The sequence below is a fragment of the Nannobrachium achirus genome (genome assembly GCF_963921795.1).
Source record: "Nannobrachium achirus genome assembly, chromosome: 6".
Taxonomy (NCBI): domain Eukaryota; kingdom Metazoa; phylum Chordata; class Actinopteri; order Myctophiformes; family Myctophidae; genus Nannobrachium; species Nannobrachium achirus.
Window position 1 is genome coordinate 21,617,462 of NC_137815.1, and position 23,201 is coordinate 21,640,662.

Consider the following 23,201-nt stretch of genomic DNA (forward strand, 5'->3'; position numbering starts at 1 on the left):
GGAAATAAAGCATATTTATAAATAAAGCATACATTGTTAACCATGAATATGACAACATAAATAAATAAAATGCATTGACAGGATATGCTATTTTAAAACGTGTAAAACAGACTTAATGGTTGTTGTTTTTTTTTCTTTTCTCAATTTTCATCTTCCTGTGACCTCACTTGGGGTCTCCTGACCCATAATTTGAGCACATCTGCTATAACACAAGCACACGAGGACTATAATAAGATTGTCTGTTGTTGTGTATTCTATAACATAAGCGTACTATCATTGTGTCTTGTTGTGCAGTGAGCGCGGGCTGTAAGAACTGCAGCAGTTATTCATATTGTAAAACGGTTGGAGACACTGCCGAGTGTGACTGTCTGCCTGGACACCGCAAGACCCCCCAGAACACCTGTCAAAGTAAACACCTGTCTGTCTGTCTGTCTGTCTGTCTGTCTGTCTGTCTGTCTGTCTGTCTGTCTGTCTCACAGTGGTTCTCAAACTTTTATTTATTTATCTCAGGGGTCAGGGCAACCCTGTAAATAACTTTGTAATCCACTGCACCCCAGAATTAGCTTACATTTATGTCATTTTATGGTAAATTTGTAAATCTTTTTGTGAAAATGAAAATGACTTTATACTTGACTTTTAACCAGTTGAACCCCAGCATCCCTATTCTATACCTATAACATAGCCACAAGCTCACAACAGTTGTGGGCTGGTAGATCTGCAATATTTGCCAAAGAGATTTTGGTGTAGATGCACCAAGTACTCAGTTCCGTTTTATTAAGTATAGAGGCTAAATTACAAATGTTATCAAAGTATTCATTCCAGCAGCACCCCTGGACTTGTGTCACTGCACCCTAGGGTGCCACAGCGCCCACCTTAGCCCCCTTTCCACTGCAAGGTGGAAACAGAACTTTCAGGAACCTGAACGAATTTTTGTCTCCACCAGCCACCTAGTGGCCGATGTTCGCAAAACACATTTCTGTGTACTACTCTTACAGATTTTGTCCAAAAATCCTACAAATCGGTAGGCAGTATCTCGACAGTCATGTGATCGACACAGATCTAACCGATTTTGCATATTCCATCCTGATTGGCTAAGATTGGCTTCCAAGGTTTGTAGGATTGAGCCGTTTTGAACAAAATGCCTCAAATCCCAAACGCAAAGTGCAATTATCATGAAATCGCGCACACACGTTCCCACTAGGTCGAGGAAGAAATACCACTTAAAATTTTTGAAATCAGCCTCATGGTGGCGCTATAACAGGCCGATTTGTGGTTTTACCTATAACTCCACCGATCAGTTTCAAACTTTGTAAGCGCACTCCCTAGAGGCCAAGGAAAAACCCTTTCCCTGCATTTTTCACATCAGCCTTTTATAGCGCCACCAGGAGGCCGACTTACGTAAAACACAATTTTTCCTATTATTCCTTGAGATTTTCTCAAAAAATCATGCAAATCGGTACACAGTATCTCTATAGTCATGTGATCAAGTCCGATCCGTCTGATATTTCATATTCCATCCTAATTGGCTAATATTGGCTTCCAAAGTTTGCAGGATTGCTCCGTTTTTGAACAAAATACCTCAAATCATCAACGCAGCTTGCGATTAGTGTGAAATCTGCCACACATATTCCCACTAGGTCAAGGAACAAATGCTACCTTTTTCACATTGGCCTGTTATAGCGCCACCAGCAGGTAGACTTTAGCAAAATACATTTTTGGAACACAATGCTTCAAATCATGCATGCAGCGTCCAATTGCCATGAAAGGTCTAAGGTTTCAGACGAGGTTCCTGGAACCTTTTTTCGGTCCTGCTCCTGAGGTAGAACTAAACTTGAGTTCTGGGAACCTATGGGCGGGGCCAGCAGCGTTGCTGCTCTTTTTTTGGGACCTTCCCAGTTAGTACTGGTTATATGGAAACGTAAGCAGAACCTGGTTCCAGAACTTCACAGGTTCTTGAAAGTTCTTGTTTCTGGAAAGTTCTCGTTCTAGTTCTGGGTCGGCCCTACAGTGGAAATGGGGCTTTTGAGAAACCCTGGTGTAAGATGTATGAACCGACGTATAAGCGAACAACACATCACATAAACTAGGCATGGATACTTGAGCCTTAAAGCTATACTGTGTAAGTTGCTCACCTAGAGGTCAGTAGCTCTATAGCAAACCGCGGTCGCGTCCGCGTCTTTCGGCCGTTTTTCGCCGCGGACCACACCCGCGTCTGCCTCCACCTCGCCGAGATCTATCTTTAGAGGGGTCCCTGGTTCCTGTGCGTTCAGGCATTCCGGAGAAACGGACTCCTTCGCCGAGTAAATGCTGTTGTTATGTTGAGGCAAGCTACACGGGCGCCTACAAATATGGCCGCCGTATTGTGATAGCGACCCCACTTCAAGATGCGCTGTGATTGGCCGGCAGTGTATAACCCTCGCTGTGATTGGCCGGTAGTGTATGATGACGCAATTTTGCCGCGAAATTCTCCCCCCCTCACGGCTCATAGAAAACATACAGTATAAAGAGAAGGCTTCAGAAGCTGAAAATAACGGAGTGGGTGTTCTAAAACTTTTTAAGTTTTGTTTTATAAAAAAAGTTACATGGTATAACTTTAAGTTACAACATCCCTATTCTGCAGCGAACATTGGTCGAACATTTTTGATCTAACAAGCACGCAACACGTTGCGTTGCGATGCATTGCGATGCATTGCGATGCATTGCGATGCGTGCCGATGCGTTATGAGCTTGTAGAATGCTGCAGGTCTGCTTTTATTCACTTCGGTTCTGGGCTATTATGTGATTGTCTGTCTGTCTGTGTGTCTGTCTGTCTGTCCAGGTGAGTGTTTTGAGTGGGACTGTGCTGTGGAAGCTGACTGCGAGGTCTCGGGGTCAAAGATCAAGTGTGCCTGTAAGCAGGGTTACAGCGGTGACGGAAAGGTCTGCGTCCCCATAAACCCTTGCTCCGTGGACAACGGAGGCTGTCCCCTCAACTCCACCGTCTGTGTCTTTAAGGGACCCAACAAGGTGTGTGTGTGTGTGTGTGGGCCACTCACGAATAGTGATTTTTAGTATTTGAATTATTCTACCTCAAAGTATTCGAATTGTCGAATATTCGACAGGACTGTCCAAACTGTCAAATATTAAGTCAGTAAGAGGTGAACATTGTGAAAATAGCCGATCTACATGCTCACAACGCCTCGCAACGAGCATGTAGATCTGCTATTTTCATAATATTTATCTGTGGAACCGAGTCACATTAAATGTAATACCTACAATTCCAAATGCTTGTCAGGGTGGGGGTCCCCAGTTCAAATATGTTTATTTTGGGGGTCACGGCCTAAAATTTTGAGAACACCTGGTATAGAGCATTAACAAATTCATCCACCAAGTGGCATTGACAAATCATTCTTATGACTTCCTATCTAGCCAAGCTTTATAAACTATATATTTTTTAAAGAGAAAACAATAAAAACATTAAAATAAGCGAATATTCGACTTCGGTGAACAACCTCGAATAGTGACTTTGATATTCGAATAGTCAAATATTCGAATATTTGGTGAATGGCCTAATGTGTGCGTGTTTGAGCCTCCTCTTCTCAACATGCCGGTCTCACTTTTATAACTTAAATTTCTGTTTTATTAATACTGTACCTCTCTCTCTCTCTCTCTCTCTCTCTAGTCTAGCTGTGAGTGTATGGTGGGCATGCGTCCTGTTAACCCGTCCTTAACCAGTCCAGATGGGTTGGGCTGTCATGTGACTTCTGCGTGTTCAGAGAGCACCTGTGGCACCCCGCCCTGGGCGATCAGAGTCCAGTGTCAAACTGGTCTGGATGGACAACCCAGGTACACGCACACACAAACAAACACACCCTCCTAGACAAAGCTAAAGTCACATCTATGTGGTCAAGGTTCTCAACCTTTTCTGGATCAGGGCCCAAAGTGTTCGTGGCCCACCCATCTGACAACTGCCGTGTTAAGGGGTCAGATGGTTGGGCTGTGTGCATTCACAGAACCTGACGATTAGTCAATCGATTGCAATGGAACAACTTTTCAGTAGGCCACAGGGAAGCTGACAGAACCCTCGCAAAAGGAAAAAAAGCACAACGATCCAATCGTCCTAGACCTAGACTCTTCGCCCTCCTGGCCCCCAAACTGTGGAATAAACTCCCTGTTGCACTTAGAACTGCAGACTCACTCCCTATAGCTTCCACCGTGGTCTGAATACTCACCTATTCAGACTCTACCTAAGCCCATAGCACTTATCGTAGCACTTGCCTACCCTCAATGACCATAAATACCCTTTTTTATATATTTTATTTTTTATGATTTTTTTTACTCAATATGTGCTTGGTCTACCTATATTTTTCTTAGATTAGACTTTTTTTGTGTGTGCATTTGGTGTATTGATGTTGATGTAGGCTACTGATGATACCTTGCTTATTGTAAATTGCTCTGGATTAACTCACTTAGCGCCGGTCGACTTTTGGATCGACTAGCTCATTATGGACGTCCCTGCCGATCGACTTTTATATAAAAGCATTGTTTAAGCTTTTATTTGGGTTAATAGACGGAGCGAAACGGTTTCCTTACCTTCAGCTGGTAATAACACGAGACCGTGAAAAAAAAAGTATACGATTATGACGTCACCGCTAAACCAGGCCTTCCTGTTTACATTAGCTTCTGCTAGCCGTTAGGCTCAATGCAAACCATCCGACCCTTACGCAGCTTCACTAGGTCGGATTTTGATTCGGAAACCTTCTGTGTGGCGTCTGTATACGTTCCGCTGCCCATACCGATGGTGGTTTTAGACGATCAAGCACGAATTGAACAGGATTGAGCACAGATGGCGGGCCGCGGAGCTCCCATTGTGAGTCAATGGAGCGACGTCACTTTCCCATCCTTTAATCATGGTTTAAAGATGGCTTCTTCTGAAGGTTGTAGTGTTACGATGGCGCACTCTAGTGGTCTTTTTGTGGTGGTTTATCATCATGGCTTTGAAAACAATGAAATTATACCCTATCATGATGATAAAATATAGCTATTTCCTGGCGTTATTAGCGCACCTTCATATTTTAAGTTGGCTGGCAATGAGCGTCTGCTAAATGCTTAAATTATAAATTGTATATATTTCCAATATATCCAGTAGCCATATATATATGAACCTTAATATGGCATATACGTATGCAATATATGCAGCATATACTTGCCATATGTTCATATATTAAACATCATAGCACCACCACCACCTTTTCATTTCTCGCCCGCTATAGGACGCTTGTGCACCACATGGGGTGCGCACACCACAGTTTGGGAATCCTTCGTTTTGAGTCTCCCTGTCTGTCCAGCTCTTAGCAGAAAATACATTTTGTGAGTTAATAGATGTATCTGCTATTTTCGCTATACTTTTGCCTTACACACTGTACGACAAAGTTTAAAATACGATATTATAGAGTAAAAAACCCCGGGACCAGGTACTGTATGGGCCCTTGTGGAACTCCAGGAGGAAAACCTTTTGAGAACGAGCGAATGAGTGTGCGTCCTGTCTCTCTTCCATCATCCATGACGGTTGGTTGTCTGTTTGTCCGTCTGTCCGTCTGTCTCAGGTGCGAGTGTCCTAAATCTGCTGTGGGGGATGGATGGCGTTGCTATGGTTCCCTGTCTGTGAGGTTGTTGGAGCTGGGAATGGTTGGGCGATACAAGGACCAGCTGCAGGCCGTCATGGGAAGCCATATCGCTGGTAAAAAAAAAAAAAAGTGACTCCAAAAGCGCAATACATGCTCCTTCCGACGACCCAACATTTCTGCGGAAATGGAGGTGATTTTACGGCATTACGAGATTCAGAACCTTTCCTCGGAATCCCTGCACCTCCGGATGCCCTGACTCACTAAACTATAGTTCTGGAAGCCTGAGGTTTTCCCACGTCGGAAAGACCACGTATCGTGCTTAAAGGAATAGTTCACCCAAGAAATGGCTTTATCGTTTTGGCCTACTTACCTGGTATTTTGTACGTTAAATCCAGAATCCAAAAATAAAAAAATAAAATAATTAAACTGTGCATGCTCGAGTCAACAACACCAACCAGGTAGGTAAACGATAGTCATTTCTTGGGTTAGGGTTAGGGTTAGTATTCTATTTATATTCTATTTCCTTATTCTACTATTCCTTTAACCACTCAGGGCTCTGTTGTGTCTTTTCTGTTTTCTGCTATTGTGGGGAAAGCTTTTGCAGAAAATGGTTATCAGTTATTTTTTGCCTGTCTAACAGTGTTAATTTTTACAGCAAATTTTTTAGTCATAGCCTTTTCAATAATAATTTAGTCGACTAAATCTACGTTTATTTTTTGTTTATGTATTTATGTACTTATTATTTGCATTGTTAATTAATACTAATAATAATACAATTATTATTAATTTGAAGGAACTGTGTGATTGTGACGTTTCAGAGAAAGACTGTGCGCGCAAAATGGCTCGAGAAGGACCTTATACTTTGTTCCTCCCTGTGTCTGTAAGTTATCAAAATAATCAATACAAATACTACTAACAATACTGCTAGTTAACACGATGCTGCTAGTCAAAGGTGTGGTAGGGGTTTCTTAGCTCTATATTCTGTTAGGCTACTTAAGTGTTCGTTAAGTAACAGCAGTCTCCCCGTCTCTCCAGCTCTTTATTAAACAGAAAATGCATTTATAGGTTGGGCTACCAATTTTATCCAATCAGGAAAGACCGAGGACTCAGTCAGGAACAAGTGAAATTAGCAAACAAAGTTAGAGCTGGAACGCTATAAAAATTGAGCTGAATGGGTACTCTCTTCTGATTGGCTGAAATTTTGTCACCTACCAGAAAATGTATGTTCTGTTCTGGCAGAACAAAAACTTTATTCATAGCAATGATAACTATCAGAATATAGAGCTTTAACCCTGTCATTTTAACCCTGTTGTCCCTATTTGGCAGTGGCGTCAGTTCAGCAAAAGCTAGGGTATGGCAAAGATGGGAGTCCTCAACGCCTCGAGGCGTTGTGAGCATGTAGATCATCTATTTTCACAATGTCTGAAAAAAATATATTTTTTAAAGTTTTTTACACAGGTTTCTACTGTTTCTTGGGCTGGATATGGCAGCCTGGAATGGTTGTTCAAGTGCAGCTAAACTTAGCATGTTAGTAAACGTGCCACAATTAACAATAATGCATTGCACCTGTGCAGCTGACCTGCGGAACCTGGGAATATACCATTTTGTCAAGCTGGGAAGAATACAAGTCTTGACCATTTTGTAAAATTTTGCATTTGTAGTTATTTTACTGTAATTTAACAACATAATAACCAGCACAGATAGACAAAGAGACATTCATGGATTTATATTTAAAAGTAACTTTTATTTTTCCCGCTGGGCCCAGGGTATGGCAGCTGCATACCCCTGCCATACCCAATTGACGCCCCTGCTATTTGGGGCTTAGTGAAAATGGCAAACCTAACCTCCCAACGCAACATGCAACGTGTTGTGAGCTTGTAATGTCTGTTTTCACAGCCGTGCGATCAAGTATGAAATTAATCAATCTATCTCTATCAAAAATAGAGTAAAATGCAAAACGTATTACATTAACCTTTTACATTATCGATGAGCACTCTTTTTATTTTATTCTTTTCTAACCGATTAAGTCGATTCGTTCGATTAACTGTTGCACCCCTTAATATCGTCGTTGTCGGGTGGAAACCTTGTATCTCCAAGTTTCAAATGTGTATGTTTTTTCGCAAAGTAAAGCCCTGCTTCATCATAAAAGGCCGCACAAAAGTAGTGAAAACAGCTGATCTACAAGCACATAACGCCTCGCGGTGCGAGGCGTTGTGTGCTTTGTAGATCGGCTGTTAGTTTAAAGATCGGCACTAGTTTAAATCGTTTTAAAAATGATGAATGCAAAACGAACGGTTTTGGACATACAAGGTTTCCACCCGACAACGACGATATGACACAACATCATCTGCGTAGAAGTAAACGTCTGCATGTTTCCTTCAGAGAGTGAATGACACAGAACCACGAGACTTCCTGCTGTGTCAGAACCACCTGATGGTGGGTCAGCACCTCTACGAGACCCTGGAGGGCCAGGACTTCACCCTGGACGGAGGCCGAGTCACGGCCAGGAGCAAAGGAAACAAGGTAACATCTTGACCATACATGGGCAACTGGCGGCCCGGCAGTGGCGTCAGTTCAGAAAAAGCTAAGGTATGGCAACATGACTGGTGTCTTGCACGCGCGCCTTCGCGCGCGTGCAAGACACCAGTCATGTTGCCATACCTTAGCAACAGGTATGATACATTTATTTCAAGTAGTACATTCTATTTTTCCCCCTGTTTCTACGGTTTCTTGGGCTGGATATGGAAGCCTGGAATGGTTGTTCAAGTGCAGCTAAACTTGGCATGTTAGTAAACGTGCCACAATTAACAATAATGCATTGCACCTGTGCAGCTGACCTGCGGAACCTGGGAATATACCTTTTTGTCAAGATGGGGAGAATACAAGTGTGGAATATAATTATAATACCTTGTTAAAGTGCATGACCATTTTGTAAAATTGTGTGCCCCTGCGGCCCGGGGGCCACATGCGGCCCCGGACCCCCTTCATTTAATGCGGCATGCAGGTTAATATCGGAATACTGCGTTTTGAGCTTGAGTTTTGAGCTTAATAGATCGGCTATTTTTGCCACTCTTACTGGAGATGAGAGGTTTTTGCTTGACAGTAACAATATGCAATTTGGCCCACTGGAGTGAGTGTGGAAATATAGTGGCCCTCTCCGTCAACGATGTTGCCCACCCCTGATCACCGGAACAGTGGGAACCTGAGAACTCTGGGCTCCAGAACAGTGACATCACTGATATCAGAGAAAACGACTTCCAAGGCCTCAAAGACCTCAGACTAAGACTAACTTTCTGTAAGACTACATTTTAGGGTTGGTATCCAGAACCAGAGGAACCAGATGCAACATCGAGGAACCGAAATCGGTTCTGTCACATTTGGAACCGTTTCCGTAAACGTTTGTTTTTCACAATGGTTCCATTAGTAAGCTCTCACACTTACAGACCTGTAAGTGTAGAGTTTGCATGTTCTCTCCATGTCCCCTAGGGTAGGTACCCTCACAAAAGAACAATCTCTATACTAGTCTAGGACCTGGCCAAGATATGTATGCGCTTAATTTAGGAGAGAATATCTCAACTGTTCTTGGCTAATATGACCCCAAGGAACAACGTAAGAACTGTGTCCTATGTTTGACAACATACATACAATCCCTTGTATGCCCATATATGGAGATCCCTGTCTGTAGAACTAACCGTGTGCTGAGCCTGTGAGACCCCATACATGCGTCTGTGTGTGTCAGTGTCTGTCTCAGTCCTTGTCCCCTTTTATGGTCATAGAAGGGATTCTATTAGTGTGGTTGCCCTATCAGGGCATCGTCTGGGAATCAGATGTAGAGGTCCAGTCCATTTATGAGATCTAGGTGATGATCCAGTCATCTCCATGTATGGATATCCAGGGTTTAATCTTTGATGTCACGTGATGTCACAATGTCAACAAATTTGTGTTCGTTACAGAATCGCAGACGTACTGACGAGATGTGCCGGTTTTCATAGTTAACCTCTGTTACACCGCCAGCTGTTTTTAAATGATATTTAATAATGATAATAATTTATTGAATGTTGCTGTCCTGTGTGTGTGTGTGGGTGTGTGCGTGCGTGCATGCGTGATAATATTTAATAATTATACTAATTTATTGAATGTTGCTGTCCTGTGTGTGTGTGTGTGTGTGTGTGTGTGTGTGTGTGTGTGTGTGTGTGTGTGTGTGTGTGTGCGTGTGTGCGTGTGTGCGTGCAGCAGTTCATCCTGCTTGCGGCTCCCAGCAGACTGTACACCGTCCTGGAGGCAAACCTCCCAGCATCCAATGGGATCATTCACATCATCGACCGGCCAATCATAAGCAGTGAAAGCCCTCGCGATGAACAGGTGGGACAACGGAGCTACAGAGAGTCAATGAATGAATCCTCAGTGGTGGACAGTAACAAGTACAGTATATTTAGGGTGCGTTCGGAAATGCGCACTTAACGCACTGGTGTGCCATGTTGTCGTTCGTTTATTCGGTGCACTTGGTGCGTTGTCGTTCGGAAATCCAGTGTGTGGCACACCAGTGTGTTGAGTTCACGCACTGAACAACCCTAGTCAGAAGATGGGGTTTGACGGTGTGGTGCGTCAGTGTGGTGTTTTGATTGGTTGGTTTTCATGGCCATGTCTCGAGCGCTTCTCAGCTGTGAACAATGGAGGAAATGACCGCAAAATGCAACATTTGCAGCTTCGTTGGTCGTTTGGGCTTGATAGTTTCACAAGCATCATCGTGTAAACTAACAGCAGGTATGCCAATGTTAGGAATTACATCTCCTTTCAATATCAACATTACGTTAGCAACTGCTGTTCTAAGAAGGTTTACCTTCAGAGTTCAGAGTGAAAAAGCGCACAGCTGCCTCTAACTGGTCGTTCGTAAATAAGCCACACTGAACGCACTTTACGTCACGCCCACTGCACTCACTACACTGAGCACACACCCGGTGCGGGTTTTCCGAACACACCCATAATAAATAAGCAAATGTACTTCAAAATGTAGTTGTATTTTTGGACTACAACATTTCAAAGACAAAATAAAAAAAATACTTTTGACTCCACTTTTCTTCTTGAAAAGTGAAAGCACTATATTCTGAAAGTAATCATTGCCATATAGAGTTTGTTCAGTAACAGGGATCTCCCTGTCTCTCCAGCTTTTTAATAAAGAGAAAATACATTTTCAAGTGGATTGCAAAATGCAAGCCCATCAGGAAAGCTTGCATTTTATAGTGTTCCAGTTCTGTCAGTATCCTCAGTGTGAGTTCTCTATACCGATTGGATCAAATTGGTATCCCGACCTGGAAATGCATTTTCTGTAACTGAACAAACACTCGATAGAAATGAGTACAGAATATAGATCTATTCTACGCCACAATGGGACGCATTGCCCATATTATCATGTGTGTGGGTAGAGCCTATTTCGTGCACACACAAAACTATGTGATATCATGAATGCATGGAATCACATGTTGATGGGTATTTTATAGAGCTTTCAATTCTGTTGCACCATTTGTCATACAAACTTTTTTCCTGCCTGACGCCGCTTCCACGGCCGCATCCAATGTGTAACACATCTCTGGTTAGGCAACTCTGGCGGAGATCTGAACTCACTAGCGCACTTTGTAGTTCTAATCAGACCTCAAGAGACAAAGATTGGATTGTTTTAGCTGTTTTGTCAGCTTTTTAATGTGTTTTTTGGCCTGTCTGTCTGTCTGTCCGTCTTCCAGTTTGCTGACAAGACAATCGGAGAGATTCTGACCCTGGATGAGAAATACAACCGTTTCCTGTCTCTGGTTGATGTGAGTATATATGTCACGGTTTGTTAGAGAAACAGGACGGTCGAGAAACGGAGCACTTGTGGTGCCGCACGGGGCGGAACAAGCGGTCGCCCACAACAACGTCCTCCAGGCGGAGCCACTCGATTGTCCACGACATTGCAAGCGGCGCGAAGGCCAGCGGACCTTGGTCCTGCTCTTCGCCCCCGAGCGCCGCAGGCGCGAGTGGCCGCTACGAAGCCGTGGTGAATGCAATCGTTATATTTATGCCCACGCCGTAAGGCCTGGGCAAGCCCACGATAAACGCTCATAGTAAGCTAATGGCTAAGCTAATGGCTAAGCTAATGGCTAAACACCGCCCAGCTAGGCTAGTAAATAAAGAAAGAGAGTCGCAAACGAGTGACGTCAGCACCTGCACTAGTGAATGGCTGTCTATGGGCTGTCGTCGCCATCTGGTGGTGATTAGTGTGTGGTGAACACAAAACAAGCGCTCTTACAATGAACGTCCTGAGTTACCTAAACATACTGTAACATATAGATTGATTTGTAATTAGATGTCTCAGAATGCAGTGTCAGATGGTTTTATTTGATAAGAAAGTTGTGTATCATTGCTACAAATCAAAGTTATCATCGTACCAAACAGTTATGGAACTACAGCTTGTGGCTGAAAACTTTAGTTCTGGGAAGTATTCTCAACCTTTGTCAGCTTAAATGACATGTGAGTTCTGATTGAAACTTCTGTTTTTGACTCATCCATTTGGCTACATTTGTAAACTCTTGTTACTGTGTACTGATACAGTAGCCTACTTGTAGCTTCTATGTGTAATAGGGTGTATCTAATAGGTGTGTTGTATATCATCATCATCACCGTCGGGCAGAAAACTCCAAGTTTCTTACACACAACTTGTGAAAATAGCAGATCAACAAGCACACAACACCTTCTGTAGCACCGCGAGGCGTTGTGTGCTTAGCTGATCTACAAGCTCAAAACGCATCGCAGTGGATCGGCTATGTTTGCTTCTTTTGAATTGGAATCCTGAATTATTTTTTGTTATTTTTTAATTGGAATCCTGAAATGTAACATTTTTAATTAATTTCAAACACATTTAGTCATATACTCATGTTAACTTTATGAACTTAAATACAAATAAATACATTTGACATGAAAAAAAAACACATTTTAATACTATTCATTAAGCTACTAATAGGGCCTATAGACTGAAGGAATTAAAGCAGGTCATGTTTGGATTTGTAACAGCTGAAATCAATAATATATCGGTATTCCAGTATTAACCTGCGGGCCGCATTAAGTGAAGGTGGGGGCCGCATGTGGCCCCCGGGCCGCCAGTTGCCCATGTATGCTCTACTGGATGGTGTGTGGTAATTAAAGCTGACGTACCACAGGGATCCATTCTAGGACCTGTCCTGTTCACCATTTACATTAATGAAATTGCAAGCATTTGTTTTGCAACAGTCCCCACAAAACTGTGAAAAGTGATGATTCATCTCTCTAAACCACAGTTTTTTTTGTGCAAAACAAATGCTTGGAATGGATTAAAAATCATGAAAAAAAAAACTAGTTTGACCTCTCACATGCCATTTTTATCGCAGGGCTCTCATTTTATGTACCTTAATGACCAAATAAATACAAAAAAACTAAAATAAAAAGTGCGTCATGACATCAAATGTTCAACCCTTTTCTTTGAGCTTTTGGGCCTGTGGCTTCCCGACTATCTCCACGTTTCCACTCAACATAGTTCACATACTTTTTTACATGCATTCAGCCTTACGTTTTTAAAGGTGATACACCATGAAATTTCACTTTTCCTATTTTAAAACCTTTTTTTGGGGTCCCACTAGCACCTTCTATCCTCACAAAGTCCCATTTCTGACCGTTGTGTCTTTCTCTGGTTTTGAGAAGGCGAAGGTTAAAAGTATCCCACGGGTTCTCAGAACAGGCTATCCAGATTTGCTGCCGATTGTGACGTCATCTGCCGATTGTGACGTCATCATAAAAAAAAAAGTTTTCAAAAAAAGAAAGTTTTATCAAAAAAGTTTTTTTTTTTTTCAAAAACATTTTTTTTGGGGGGGGGTGGCGCAGTTCAGGCCAAAGGTGGTACTGCAGCTGAAATGCTCTGAGAGCCATTCAAAAATGAGAGAGGCTCTCTATTCAGGAGTGGTAATTTAGCCTCAAACCTTTTGAAAAACGTTTTTGGGACATAAACAATATGACATAAATACTTTTTAAATGCATGGTGTACCACCTTTAACATGTACAATTTGTTCAGAAACAAATAATAAAAATTGCTTTAAAACTTTTCTCTTTTTAGAACAATGGAAGCGTACTTCTTCGGCTCCATATTTGGGTTGAAACTTTAACCAAATATAGAGATTCTAAGATATGATGCTACTGATCTTCATAGTAGTGATGTCATCAATGAATGATGTCATAGACTGGCCCTCAATATAAGCCAGTAAGTAGCTCATGTAAAATAAGATTATTCCTTTGACAGAGGCGGACGGACAGTAAAGTCAATCTTGAAACCTGTTTGAACTTTGTTTGGGTTGTCAAATGTTGACCTGTAGAGTGAAGCTCCGAGTAGCCCCATATAATGACCCTAGGAATGCTGCTATAGCAGTGGGACACAAAGTGTACTCCCTTGGAGGTTACTTTATGAAAGGTGGGACACTTCCAGAAGATAAGCTCAATGTGTACGTCTTCAACACAGTGTCTCTGAGATGGATGAAGTTGCCTCCTGTGATGACTACAGGAGGAGAACGTCCTCCTGAGGTTCCCTGCACGCGCAGGTGCCACACTGGTGTTCTGATTGGAGATGTTGTCTACATCTGGGGTGGAAGAGGTATGGACGGAGAGCTTTGCAACAACATGCTTTATGCGTTTGATGTCAACGCCCACAGATGGCTCAATGCTGGGGTTTCTGGGACCGTTCCAGAGGGGAGGTGGAGCCACTCAGCCTGTGCCTTGGGGAAAGTCATGTATGTCTATGGAGGGGTTAACCAGCTAGTTGAAGTTACTAGTGACATCTACAAGTTGGACACCACCATGATGGTCTGGTCTTTAATTAACACCAGAGGCCCTCTGCCTCCTGCTTCAGAAGGTCACTCTGCCACCATCATCGGGACAAGGATGTTTGTGTTTGGTGGAGCCGGGGACCAGGGGGACAACAACAACATCAGAGTGTTTGACACAGAGATCGAACACTGGCTCAGCACTCCTTCTTCACAGGTGCTTCCAAAAGGACGTGTGTGTCATTCAGCCTTTGCCTACAACGGAGAGCTGTACATATTTGGCGGTGAGACCTGGAACGAGAACGACAAATGGATCATACATGATGATTTGTGGAAATTCAGTCCAGAGACCTTCTCCTGGAAGGAGGTTAAGCCCAAGGTGGACGACTCATTTTGGAGGTCAAGGGGCTGCTGTTGCGTGGTGGGAGATCGTGTCGTCGTCTATGGAGGTTTCAATGGAGGCTTCACACCCAATGATGACCTGTACGTCTTAGACTTTCATCCTAGTCTTAAGACACTATGCAAGCTAGCAGTTATTCAGCACGGTCTGGAGCAGTCAGAACTCCCACATGACATCAGATGGGAGCTGGAAGCCATGAACGGCGATTGGCAGCCTTAACACACTAACTGCCAGGATGTTCAAACATATTGTGTATTGTTTATTTGGATCCTCATTAGCTACTGCCTTAGCAGCAGCTACTCTTCCTGGGGGTCCACAGCCTCATGTCCCTGGCTGCCAGGCTATTTAGATGATTTTCCTACCTTTTAATGATCTCAAAGCGCGTCCGCCGTGTCCGTAACGCACACACAATTGTGTGTTCGTGAAAGGTGCAGTAATCCGTGAGACGTAAAAATAATAATAATAATAATTAAAAATAAAGAAATAAGATTTATACATGCAACCAGGCCGCAGCTAGAAGCTAACGAGTTGCCCGTTTGCTAATAGTGGACGGACCGAAAGGAGGGACAAAGAGAGAGATACCGGTATGGGTTGTTTACTGCAAGTTTTAGAATGGGAGTCAATGGAGAACTCTGGAAACTCGTGTTTGACAGTATGACATCATCAAAAAAGAAAACACGGGAAACTCAAGTTTGGCAACTGGTGTGTTTTAACCGAGACCAGGAAAGATGACATGAGTCACTCTTGCAAATGAATTCTGTCTTAATACCATTTGAATTTTCCCCATTCAAGTCAATGTGGAAAATGTATTCACTAATAAATGAATGGCCATTTATGGATATCTCTGTTGTCCCTTTTATGCCCATAAATGGACATCAATAATGTCATCAACATTTTTAAACCCATATCTTGGAATGCCCATTTATGGACATACTGTGTCAGTCTCATGTGGTTTGTGATGTCAGACATCTGCCTGTCATCTCCATATTTGGTAAAAGTTTAATTTCAATGTCAGTCAATGGAGAAAATGAATTCACAAATCCTCTTATATAAATTAAACTATAATATATACTGTATAACGTATATCTTAGCAAAATGCACCCCTGCGTGTCCCGATGAAGCCGGTCGATTTAACATTATGGCCCAACTGTGTGTTAGAGGAGTAGTGTGGCAAAATAAAGTTTATCTAAACTGATAGAGGAGTAGTGTGGCAAAATAAAGTTTATCTAAACTGATAGAGGAGTAGCGTGGCAAAATAAAGTTTATCTAAACTGATAGAGGAGTAGCGTGGCAAAATAAAGTTTATCTAAACTGATAGAGGAGTAGCGTGGCAAAATAAAGTTTATCTACAAGATGGAAAGATGGATGGATGGATGGATGGATGGAGGTATGGATTGATGGATGGATGGATGGATGGATGGATGGATGGAGGGAGGGAGGGAGGGAGGGAGGGATGGATGGATGAATAGAAATAAAGTGGGACAAGTACTATAGTGTGGTTGCTCTGCAGGAGCAACCACACTTAGGACATCAGGTGTCAAGCGGCAGCCACAGCTAATGCAGAACCAAATGATTTGTACACAGTTACATACCCATAAGGGTCCATTTGGTTCATTTAGCTGGGGACCCCGGACCCCACTTAGAGAACTAACAGTCTAGCAGATGCCACATTGGTATAACTGACCTAGATGTGTCATTTAATGTCCCACATGACTTACTTGACTTAAGCCCTTTGCTCCTCTAGGGTGCATAGGCCGTTGACAAATGTTCTCCATTTCACTCGGTTTTTGGCGGTTCTTTCGAGATTTCCCCAGTCAAGCCCACTCTCTGCCATTTCTGCCTCGACACTTCTTCTCCAGCTGTTCCTGGGGCGGCCTCGCTTCCTTTTTCCTTGGGGGTTCCATTTCAGGGCTTGTCGGGTGATGTTTGTAGCCGGTTTTCTGAGGGTGTGGCCAATCCAACTCCACTTTCTCTTTCGAATTTGTGAGTCAATGGGATCCTGGCTTGTTCTTTTCCACAGGTCCACATTGGTCACTTTATCTCTCCACCAGATGTGTAGGATTCTCCTGAGACATGTGTTGGTGAATGTTTGCAGCCTATGTGGTGTGTGTTTTGTTGTCCGCCAAGTCTCCGATCCATACAGCATCACCTGTTTCACACTGGAGTTAAAGATGCGCATTTTGGTGTTGTTGGAGATGTTCTTTGAACTCCAGATCTTCCTGAGCATGTTGAACACCACTCTAGCTTTGTTGATTCTGCTCTTAATGTCGGCATCTGTCCCTCCAGTGGTGTCCACAACACTTCCTAGGTAAGTAAAAGATAATACCTCCTCTAGAGCAGTGCCGTTCATTAGGATGGCGTCGGTGGTTTTGGTGTGGATCTTGATCACCTTTGTTTTTGCTATATTGGGAGTGAGACCGAGTTTTGTTGCAGCTTGTGAGAGTGTGTCTGTCTTCTCTTGCATTTGTGTTTGTGCATGTGAGAGGAGCACTATGTCATCTGCAAAATCCAGGTCGTCCAGCTGTTCCCACATTGTCCACTGAATTCCATTTCTCCTCCCCTCAGTTGTTTCCTTCATGACCCAGTCAATTGCCAGGAGGAACAGGAATGGTGAAAGTAGACATCCCTACTTGACGCCCGTCTTGACCTCAAAGCTCTGGGAAAGCTGGCCTGCATGTCCCACATGAATCATGATAATGTATTGCAGAAGGAGCTCAGATGCTAGCGAGGCTAGCTTTGATAAAACTTTCTTTACATTAAATAAAGACCTTAAAGACCTTAAAAGACACTGCTGCTAAGCACATTTAACAAACGTTGTATTAGATAGATTGCTGCATTTTATGATAATAATATAGAATTACCGTACCTCTATGTCTGTCTGTCTGTCTGTCTGTCTGTCTGTCTGTCTGTCTGTCTGTCTGCTCTGCTGTGATGTGTAGAGCTGTGTGTATGAGCAGGCACGTTTCCCTTTAGAAATAAAAATCGATGACAACACTAACAAAAAAACACGAACGGTAAAAGTAAAACGTCTTTTGTCAAGTGATAAAAGTAGAAAAATGTGAAAAGAAAGTATTTTTATCTAACGGAGAAAATGACTGTAGTCAACCATAGCGTATAGGAGTCAACACTCAAATGAATAAACCGGAAGCACTGAAACCGTCCCGGCCCAAGCGAGTTAGCGCCCTCTGTACCTTTATGCAAGACATCCAGTGAGATGCTGAGGTGAAAACATAAAACACAAGCAACATGTTGTGGATTTAGTTTCAATTATCTCCACATTTCCACTCGACAAGGTTCACATACCTTTTTTTGTTACATGTATTCAGCCATACAAGTGCCATGTGTTCAGAATTTCCTTTAATATTTAAACTTTTAAGAACGTGTATTTTACAATGGAAGCATACTTTTTCATCTCCGTATTTGGATTGAAACTTTAACCAAATAAAAAACCTTAGTAGATAGGATTTTTTAAATGATAAATACAAAGCGAACTTTTTTGGACGTAACAATATACTGTAGTTGTATGTTGGATATATCTAATCTATATGTGTGTTCTGTAGAACTGCGGGGCCCCCCTCCCTCTGCGGGGCCCGGGGCCCCTCACTGTGTTTGTGCCCACCAACCAGGCCATAGACAGAGCCAGAGACGGGAGCATCATCTACATGCTGAACCACGTAAGACCTTTTATTTATTCAGTTAATTGAACTGTCGATTGAATTAAATATATATGTTACCGATAATTTAATAAAACTAGACCAGTGACCACGCAAGTCAGAGCGATGCAAGTCTCGAACAATACAAGTCGGGAATGAATGCCCCACCTGGTTCTGCAATACCATTTGTAACTGTTGCAGAGTACCTGTTGTACCTTTTATGCCCATATGAGAGTGACTCCAGGCCAGTGCTATGACGTGATATGACACTCCACATGATGATTTCCGGATTTATCAATATTTTTGGGAACGACATTGACAACCACCTTTTTAAACGTAATCAAATAAGTCTAGAGCTCAGGTTGATTTTATTTTTATTTTTATAAAAACACAATTTAGTATTATCAACTAATAATAGTATACGTTGTGTTGTGTTTCTTCAGGCTCAACACAAACTTCAGGAGATGCTGAAATATCACATGTTTTCACAAGCAGCAGTAAGACCTATCTATCTATCTATCTATCTATCTATCTATCTATCTATCTATCTATCTATCTATCTATCTATCGTATCTATCGTATCGTATCTATCTAATCAAACTGGTTCATTCATGAGTAATATTATTATTTTTGAGTAACAAACATTGCTACTTTCCTACCTATCATACTGTCAGTCTCTGTCTGTCTGTCTGTCTGTCTGTCTGTCTGTCTGTCTGTCTGTCTGTCTAACTCTAACTGTCTGTCTGTCTGTCTGTCTGTCTGTCTGTCTGTCTGTCTGTCTGTCTGTCTGTCTGTCTAGCTGACAGTAGACGAGTTGGCCGGTCTTCCTCGGCTCCAGACGATGGCCAATCAGATCATCAGGATTACAGTGGCTGATGATGTAAGCTATTGTTACTGTACAGTAAACAATACAGTGGTGTCATGTGATTTAACACAATGTCTATAAACACTCACCTAGCTCTGCATTGCTGAACTAATCCAAAGGTAGTCCTTCATATTGGAGGGGGTCATATGATGAGGGGATGGGTTTTCAGAGCAGTGGCCATAGGTTTGTTAGCGAACGCTGTTCCCCAGACAAGTGTTGTTTTTGACAGCAAATTTTGATTTAGTTTTAGTCATAGTCATTTAAATAAAATGTATTTTAGTTTTAGTCATAATTTAGTCACCCCTAAAGTATTAATTTTAGTCGACTAAATATCATAAGATTTTAGGCGACGAAAGCTACGGTTGATTTAGTCGACTAAAATGTATTATGGCAGGCCTTGATTTACACTTGGTTGTGTGCTGAAAATAGCAGATCTACAAGCTCACAACGCGTCGCAGCGCGACGCGTTGTGAGCTTGTAGATCTGCTATTTTCAGCACACAACACCTGAGAGCAACCAAACATAAAATGACTCTCTTCTCCACTAGTCCCTCCCTAACGTTTTAGTCTAGTTTTTATTTTGTTGACGAAATTGTCAATATATTAATCTTAGTTTTAGTCACCACAGCTTAGTTTTTGTTTAGTTTTTATTTAGTTTTCGTCAGTGAAAAAAACACAGTCGACAAACATTTTTCGTCATAGTGTTAGTCGACGAAATCAACACTGCCCCAGAGACGTATATCGCTATAAGGCGACAGCGTCAGACTGACAGATTGGTTCTCTCAGGGCAGGATTTTATTGGGGGAGATCAACGCCACTCTGGAGAGTACCAACATCGTGGCATCCAATGGGATCATCCATATGGTGGACGGCCTGTTAGTCCCGCCCTCCATCCAACCAATCCTGCCTCATCGCTGTGACGTCATCCAGAGTAAAATCACTGTGGTAATTATTATAATAATGAAATAATATAATATGCTCAGATACTCTGCACCCTAATCTCATGTACAACGCGCTGTTATTCTTTTAATGTATATCCACCTGTTTCCGCAAGACTTTTCTGTAGCATTATCTGCGGGACACTTAGGGTTAACAGCAGACATGCAAGCTCACGTCGCGTCGCAGATGCAACCGTTGTGAGCTTGTAGATCACACTCGGCTGCGACACCGGAAATGCCGCTCGCCTTCTGCGCAATGCACGATGGGATGTTGGAAAGTTGTGGATATCGTGTACAATATATACCAAATCGTCACTGTCGGGCAGAAACCTTCTATCTCCAAGTTTCAAATTAAATTTGTACGTTCTTTCGTAAAGTAAAGCCCAGCTTCATCATGCAAGACTGTCGCACAAAACTAGTGTGCTTGTAGATCGGCTATTTTCACTAGTATAAATATTTTTTGGAGCGGTGAAAGCGCTCCCAATAGACAGGTATGTCTGTGGGTGGGTGGCTGGCTATGTGGCTGGCTGGGTATGTCCGTAGCCTGGCAATACCTTAAGTGGCCACACACAACACACAAGTTAAAGGAGGGGCGCTGTTGTGCAGGCACACACACACACACGCACGCACGCACGCACGCACGCACGCACGCACGCACGCACACACGCACGCACACACACACACACACACACACACACACACACACGCACACAGATCTAGAACACACAGAATGTAAAAACATAGATCTAGAACACAGAATCAAAAACATAGATCTAGAACACATAGAATCAAAAACATAGATCTAGAACACCTAGAATCAAAAACATAGTTCTAGAAGACAGAATCAAAAACATAGCTCTAGAACACATAGAATAAAAAACATAGGTCTAGAACACATAGAATCAAAAACATATATCTAGAACACAGAATCAAAAATATAGATCTATAACATATAGAATCAAAAACATAGATCTAGAACACATAGAATCAAAAACATAGATCTAGAACACATAGAATCAAAAACATAGATCTAGAACACATAGAATCAAAAACATAGATCTAGAACACAGAAACAAAAACATAGATCTATAACATATAGAATCAAAAACATAGATCTAGAACACAGAATCAAAAACATAGATCTAGAACACATAGAATCAAAAACATAGATCTAGAACACATAGAATCAAAAACATAGATCTAGAACACATAGAATCAAAAACATAGATCTAGAACCCAGAATCAAAAACATAGCTCTAGAACACATAGAATCAAAAACATAGATCTAGAACACGTAGAATCAAAAACACGTAGAATCAAAAACAGATCTAGAACACATAGCGCTTCTATGGCACTATTGTGCAGACTAGACACACACACACACACACACACACACACACACACACACACACACACACACACACGGTATAGATGCTCAGATTCACCGCTCCACTTCGAACCGAGGTTTGATTTTTTAAATGATAAACGGTTTTGGACATAACAAGGTTTCCACCCGACAACAACAAAATGCTACGCTCATGCACATTATGTTTAAAACTATACATTCACAGAAATATATACGGTATGTGTATATTTTTGGGTACCTTTATATATTTTTCTCTTCCTGGAAACAGGGTCCATGTGTTCGCTGCAGTTATCTCTATCAGACTCAGTGTCCAGAAGGCAGCATCGAACTGGTAAAAAAAAAAAAACTATTATGTTCTTCTATTATAACAGACTTTATTGTTATTATTATTATGCATAATTTAACCAGACAGCTATGTCTGTCTGTCTGTCTGTCTGTCTGTCTGTCTGTCTGTCTGTCTGTCTGTCTGTCTGTCTGTCTCTCTGTCTGTCTGTCTGTCTGTCTGTCTGTAGGACAGTCATCTGACTGGCTGCACCTATGTGACGTCACCAATTGACTCCTCTCTCAGTAAGGGCTGTGCCAAGTACTGCAACGTCACCACTGAGGTAACACACTCCTCTGTGTGTGTGTGCGTGCATGTGTGCGTGTGTGTGCATGTGTTGTATATTTTGAGACGAATTAGACTGAAAATGAGTGTGCGAATCCATGTATATTTCAAAGTCTTTTCTGGAGAAGAAGTTGTTGAGAAAACCCAGAGAAGCAGGCAGTGGAGGTTCTTCCGTAGATTTATTGAAAAGATGAGTTCCCCGTTGTGGAGCCCTTGCTCAACGACGTCACCAATTGACTCCATTCTCAGTAAGGGCTGTGCCAAGTACCTGTACTGTACTAACCCGTCACCACTGGGGTAACACACTCCTCTATGTGTGTGCGTGCATGTGTGCGTGTGTGCATGCGTGCATGTATGAATGACTGCATGCGTGCGTGACTGTGTGCTGTGCCATGTGTGAGTGAGCGAGCTAGTGCGTGTGCAAGCGTGTGCATTCGTGCTTGAGCTTTGTGGGGACCTTATCAGTTAGGGGTTAAGGATTAAGGATTTAGTTTAGAATCTGGGGTCGAGGTGGGTAAGATTCGGTAAGTTACTGTCAAGTCAACAGTTGGTATCATATCTATAGATGTTAATGTAACGTTAATGTGACAATGACACCAGGAGCACTAAATGTGAAATTAAATTTGACATACACTTTGTGTGTGTGTGCGTGTGCGCGCGTGCGTGTGTGTGTGTGTGTGTGTGTGTGTGTGTGTGTGTGTGTGTGTGTGTGTGTGTGTGTGTGTGTGTGTGTGTGTGTGTGTGTGTGTGTGTGTGTGTGTGTGTGTGTGTGTGTGTGTGTGTGTCAGGTAGCAGAATGCTGTAAAGGATTCTATGGGCCAGACTGTAAACCATGTATTGGAGGCTTCCAGCATCCCTGCTATGACAAAGGAACGGTAAGTCTATCCATCCAACTACATACAGTATATAGGCCTACAGTATGCGTTAGCTCGGAATTTAAACCAGAGTCTT

The 23,201-nt window shown here is 42.4% G+C and overlaps 1 protein-coding gene across 1 annotated transcript in view; it reads left to right on the forward strand.

Moving 5' to 3' along the window:
- Positions 1–23,201, forward strand: part of stab1 (stabilin 1) — a gene marked incomplete at both ends in the record, with an annotated part of 79,376 nt that overhangs the window by 10,363 nt on the left and 45,812 nt on the right. The window contains 14 exons of the mRNA XM_080728018.1: positions 295–408; positions 2,819–3,006; positions 3,662–3,825; positions 5,586–5,667; positions 7,989–8,129; positions 9,840–9,968; positions 11,345–11,416; positions 18,383–18,496; positions 18,919–18,972; positions 19,275–19,355; positions 20,126–20,284; positions 21,912–21,974; positions 22,156–22,248; positions 23,039–23,125. Coding sequence (XP_080584144.1) covers positions 295–408; positions 2,819–3,006; positions 3,662–3,825; positions 5,586–5,667; positions 7,989–8,129; positions 9,840–9,968; positions 11,345–11,416; positions 18,383–18,496; positions 18,919–18,972; positions 19,275–19,355; positions 20,126–20,284; positions 21,912–21,974; positions 22,156–22,248; positions 23,039–23,125 — 1,541 coding nt within the window. The remainder of the gene's footprint in view (positions 1–294; positions 409–2,818; positions 3,007–3,661; positions 3,826–5,585; positions 5,668–7,988; positions 8,130–9,839; positions 9,969–11,344; positions 11,417–18,382; positions 18,497–18,918; positions 18,973–19,274; positions 19,356–20,125; positions 20,285–21,911; positions 21,975–22,155; positions 22,249–23,038; positions 23,126–23,201) is intronic.